This window comes from Vollenhovia emeryi, unplaced genomic scaffold, assembly GCF_000949405.1.
Source record: "Vollenhovia emeryi isolate VEMERY1.0 unplaced genomic scaffold, V.emery_V1.0 DF941107.1, whole genome shotgun sequence".
In the NCBI taxonomy this organism is placed as follows: Eukaryota; Metazoa; Arthropoda; class Insecta; order Hymenoptera; family Formicidae; genus Vollenhovia; species Vollenhovia emeryi.
The window spans coordinates 1-5,397 of NW_011965259.1; the positions used below are offsets into that span (position 1 = coordinate 1).

At 45.1% G+C, this 5,397-nt stretch overlaps 1 protein-coding gene across 1 annotated transcript; it reads left to right on the forward strand.

Moving 5' to 3' along the window:
* Window positions 1-209: 209 nt before the first annotated feature.
* LOC105571159 (uncharacterized protein K02A2.6-like) lies at window positions 210-2,591 on the forward strand. The gene has a single exon (XM_012028633.1). The coding sequence runs from the start codon at window positions 210-212 to the stop codon at window positions 2,589-2,591; it is 2,382 nt and encodes a 793-aa protein (XP_011884023.1).
* Window positions 2,592-5,397: the final 2,806 nt, after the last annotated feature.

Consider the following 5,397-nt stretch of genomic DNA (forward strand, 5'->3'; position numbering starts at 1 on the left):
AAAAAATCCGTCTCTGTTGCGATTATACAAAACTTAATAATAGCGTGAAAAGGGCAATCCATCCGATACCAAAGGTAGATACCGTGTTATCTAAGTTAAAAGGAGCTAAAATATTCTCGAAGTTAGATACCGCCGCCGGTTACCACCAAATTAAGTTAGATAAAAAAAGCCAGCCACTCACTACATTTATCACCCCGTTCGGAAGATTCATGTACACTCGATTACTTTTCGGCGTTAATTGCGCATCCGATTACTTTGCAAAAAAATTCGCGACTCTGTTATCTGACATACCTAATGTCGTGATCCATGTCGACGACGTGCTAATCTATGCCAAATCCGTAGAAGAGCATGACAAAACTCTAAAAATAGTACTTGAACGCCTAACAAACGAAGGGGTTACTCTTAACAGAGAAAAGTGCGCTTTCGCAGCCCGTGAAGTAAACTTCTTGGGTCACAAAATTTCAGAACGCGGCATCGACGTATTACCAGAACGCGTATCGGCTATAATAAACTTCCCGGATCCGAATAATAAAGAATCACTTATGCAATTCCTTGGGGCAGTCAATTATATAGGTAAATACATTCCTAACAAATCTAAAATATTAGAGCCACTTAACTCCCTATTGAAAGATAACATACATTTTGTTTGGCTAGAACCACAAAAACGAGCTTTTAAGGAAGTGAAACAATATATTCAAAGAGCCCCCACTCTAGCTCACTATGATTACTCGAAAAATATTGTAGTTCAGGCAGATGCCTCCAGCTTCGGTTTAGGCGCTGCTCTAATGCAAGAAGACCAAAACAAGGTCCGCGAAACAGTAGCATACGCCTCGAGAACACTAACCACGTGCGAGAAGAAATATAGTCAAATCGAAAAGGAAGCCTTGGCGCTGGCCTTTGCAGCCGAACGTTTCAAAGAATACGTACAAGGCATAGATTTCACGTTGGAAACGGATCACAAACCACTCCTACAGATACTACAAACAAAGCCCCTTGACGAATTAACTCCCCGGTTACAAAGAATTCGCATGCGCTTGTTGCGATATAGTTTTAAAGTAGTTTACGTTCCAGGCAAACAGCTAGTTCTAGCCGACTCTCTATCACGTAATCCCCTGGAACGAGATCGCGACGAGGGAAATGAGCTCTCAAACGAAATCGAGAGTTACGTGCAATTCATAGTAGGGAACATACCCGCATCTAAAAATCTTATGGATAAGATAAGCGAAGAGCAGCAATGCGACTATATATGCTCCAAACTAAAGGACTATTGCTTATCAAAATGGCCTTCTAAGTCCCAACTACCAGAAGGTCTATTACCATATTTTCAACTCAAAGACTACATTTCATACGGCGATGGATTCCTATTGTACAACACGAGATTGATTATACCACCCTCCTTACAACTAGAAATCATCTCTAGGATACATGAAGGCCATCTTGGTATCAATAAATGCAGAGACAGAGCAAAACAGTCGGTATGGTGGTTAGGATTAAGCTCGCAATTAAGGCACCTAGTCGAAAACTGTCCGAACTGTATTCAAGAACGGAAAAACATTAGCCAACCTTTCGTGAAAGAAAATTTTCCCGACCGACCGTGGCAAAAAATCGCTCTAGACCTCTTCAAGGTAAATAAATGGTACCTTATCGCAACCGACTATTATTCCAGATTCTTCGAAATATGTTCTCTAAAGACCATGTCCGAACACGAAATAATAGATAAGTGTAAGAACTTATTCGCCCGATTCGGCGTCCCAGAAATTGTAAGAAGCGATTGCGGAACACAATTTTCGTCAGCTTTCAACCGGTTCGCGAACGGCTACGACTTTAAACACATAACAAGCTCTCCGAAATTTTCTCAGAGTAACGGAGCCGCCGAAGCGGCCGTCAAGATCGCTAAGAACATTATAAAAAAATGTGACGACGTAAATCTAGGCCTCCTATCTTATAGAACGACACCACTAGAAAACGGTTATTCGCCAGCAGAACTTATGTTCTCGCGAAAAATCCGCTCTCGCGTTCCCGTCTTACCGAAAAATCTCGGCACCTTCGCAAACCACGAACAAGTTACCGCTAGCGAAAATAAACGAAAAAGCGACCAAGAACTCATGTACAATAGACGTCACCGCGCGAAAAAGCTATCCGAACTAAGCATAAATGATAGAGTCTGGATCGTGGATATGCGAGCGTACGGGGAATTCATCAACATAGATAACAACCCGAACTCCTTTGTAATTAAAACAGAGAGAGGTAGTGTGGTACGGCGAAATCGTTGGCACCTAATTCCTGCCCCGTTCAAACGCAGCCTGGAGTCGATTAACAACGACACACCGGACGTTCCCGAAGACGCACCGAGCAACACGCCACCGAACACGACTAGAGACCCAGCACCGTATAATCCCGACGCTGCAGAAGATGACAATCAGCAGACCAATCAACCCGAAGAACTACCAGAACGTGCACAAGAACCACCAGACACCGATGGTGGGACCCAACAGGAAGAACGCAACATCACCGGACCCCCAGAACCGCGCAGATCAACCAGGCGAAGAAATCCCCCTGTTCGATTCGGCGACCCTGTGACTAGAGATTAAGAATCTTTATTGTATACTCGTATAAAAGAAAAACAAGCCTTTAATAAAAAGGGAAAGATGTTGCGTGAGCAATAGTAGAGAGCCCGCAGCCGAGAGGGCGACACACACACTTACACACATACACACACACATGCGTACAGACAGTCAGTAGAGTACATGGCCGGCAAGCAAGAAGTAGAGCCACACGAATCACGCAGCGTCGACCCGTTACTACAATACGTACTGGTGTTAAACATCCATACGCATATCCTTATCCTCTCGCGGGTGTCCCCGCAACACTTACTAATCCTTTTCTTTCCATTATATTTAATCACAGGGCGGACCCATTGTAATTTCCTCGATCCCATGTATCTTATCCATGAATAAACCTCGTTCATATCGGTTTTTAACCTTTAAAGCACCTGTCCGATTTATTTCCGATCCTTCCAAGCGATTACCTCACGAAGCAAAGTACGATCTTTTCCTCCTTTCCTCCCGACGGCCCTGGAGCTGAGCATATTCGGCGAATAGGAGGAACGGAGGATTCTTTTAGCCGACACACAGCACGTCAACACCGACCGAAAGAACGCCAACTCTTCCAACCGTTAGTCGGAACCGCGCGTCCGACTAAGTTCCGTACTTATTCGCGTACTAAATAATACCCGCCGGAGTCCCGTCCGGAAACCAGAACCGGGAAGAGTTGAGCGCTTCGTTACAAATATAATGCTTGAAAGATCTAACAGTCAAAAATATAAAACAGCACAAAGCTGTGACTGGATGTACGTGTCAAATAAATATATTATATAATTCGAAATCCAGACGTTTTGGTATGATATCGGATCATTTTTAATGTATATACAAAATTTATGGAGTAAGTACTAATACCAATGAATGAATGTTTATTCCCCTTTCGGGCAATACATTGGCGCTTTTTTCAGGGAGCGTATCCCCAACCCTTTACAACCTTATTATCCCGTTCTCTCTCGCGACCTGGCTTTCTGCGACCCTTACATATTATGTACCTTCCCCCCATAAGTTTCCTCTTCCTCACTCTCCCACCCCCCAGTTCTATACCTATTCTATTCTTCTATCCTCTGTCTCCTTCCTTATCCCTCCTCTCCAGTCTCCATTCTCTGCCTCTATTTCCTTTCTTCCCTTCTCCTTGACTCTCCTTCTTTTCCATTACTCCTCTCTTTCTCCTTTTCTTTCCTATCCTTCTCGCCTTCTTCCCTGTAAACCATTTCATATTAATTTACTGTATCCTCTCCCATTCCTCTCCTCCTTCTTTCTCCTCTCCCACCCATTTCCATTCTCTCCCATCTATCCACATCCTCCTATTCTCCACCCTTACCCTTCTTCCCATAGCCCTCTCTTTCCCTGTCTTTTCTAACATTTTCCATCTTATTCTTCTCTCTTCCATACTCAGGTCCTCATCTACTGTTATCCCCCATCTCATTCTTATACTATCCATCTTATTTAATGTTTCTTCGCTATCCTCCTCCTTTCTCGTTTCGACAATCATAACTACCCTCCCTTCCTCCCCTAATGTCTCTATTATTTCTTTTATTTCTGTGACCCTCTTTAACAATTTCTCTGTCACTTTCATTCTTCTCCGCCTTCTCTCTTCCCTGCCCTCTCCCTCTACCCCTCTCCAAATTAGCTTTCTCCTCCTTCCCTCTTCCTTCCACTCTCCCCTGTCTACCTCACCATCTCTCCTTCTATCTCTTCTCTCTTCTTCTACCTTTTTCCCTCCCTCCTCTTTCTCTTCTCCTCTGTCCTCCTCTCTTTCCCTATTCCCTCTTTCACTCCTCCCTTCCTTACCAACTACCCTCCTCTCCCTCCTTTTTTACTTCTATCCTTTTCTTCTTCCCTTCCCTTTCTCCTTTCCCTCTCTACTCCCAGCTTCCTCCATCCACTTTTTTCCTCCTCTGATTCCTCCGTCTCCTCTCTGCTCTCCCTTCCTATCCTTTCTTTTTCCACCTTCTCTTTCCGTCTTGTCCCCATCTCATTTTTCCTCCTCTCCTCTCTTCTCACTCTCCTTTCCTCCTCCCCTTCTCCCTTCCACCCTATCCTCCCTTCCTCCTCTCTTTCCACGCCCCTTTTCCTCTTTTTCTCCCCTCGCTCCTCTTCTTTTTCTCCCTTCTTCCTCTCTTCCCTCGACCCTCGTCCCCTCCAGTCAATTCTCTTCTTTTCTTCCTTGGTCTTATCCGTCTCCTCACTACTCACTCTTCTTGTCCTTTCCTCCTCTGTCTTCTTCCTTCTTCTCATCCCTTCCTCCCTTCTCCCTCTTCCCCCTTCTCCCTTCTCCCCTCTTCCTATCCTGTACTCCTGTCCTTCACTCTCCTCTCCGTCTCTCCCTTCTCTCTGTCCTCTCCACTTCACCTCCTCTCTCTTCCTCTCCCTCATCTCTCTCTCTTTCTTCTCTCTCCTCTATCCATTCCCTTATTTTCCTTAGTTCCTTTGCTATCTTTCTCAACTGCCCCCCTATCTCCTCCCCCAACTCTCTCAACTCCTCTCTCCATTCCTCCATCTCCTCTCGTCTCCTTTTCTCCTCCTCTTCTCACTCCGTTTCCTCTTCTCCTCCTCTTCGCGTTTTCCTTCTCTTCTCCTCCTCCCTCTTCAGCTATACCTCTTCCTTCTCTCCCCTCCACTTTTCTCCTTCTTCCCTCCTCCGCTTCTGGTTTCCCTATGACTTCTCTCTCCTCTCTCTCTTCGTCTCCTTCCCGACTTCCTCCGTCCCTGCTTTCAACCTTTCTCTCCTTCCTTCTTTCCTTCCGCTCTTCTCTTCCTGTCTCTTCCTGTCCGCTCTTCTCTTTTCTCACCTTTT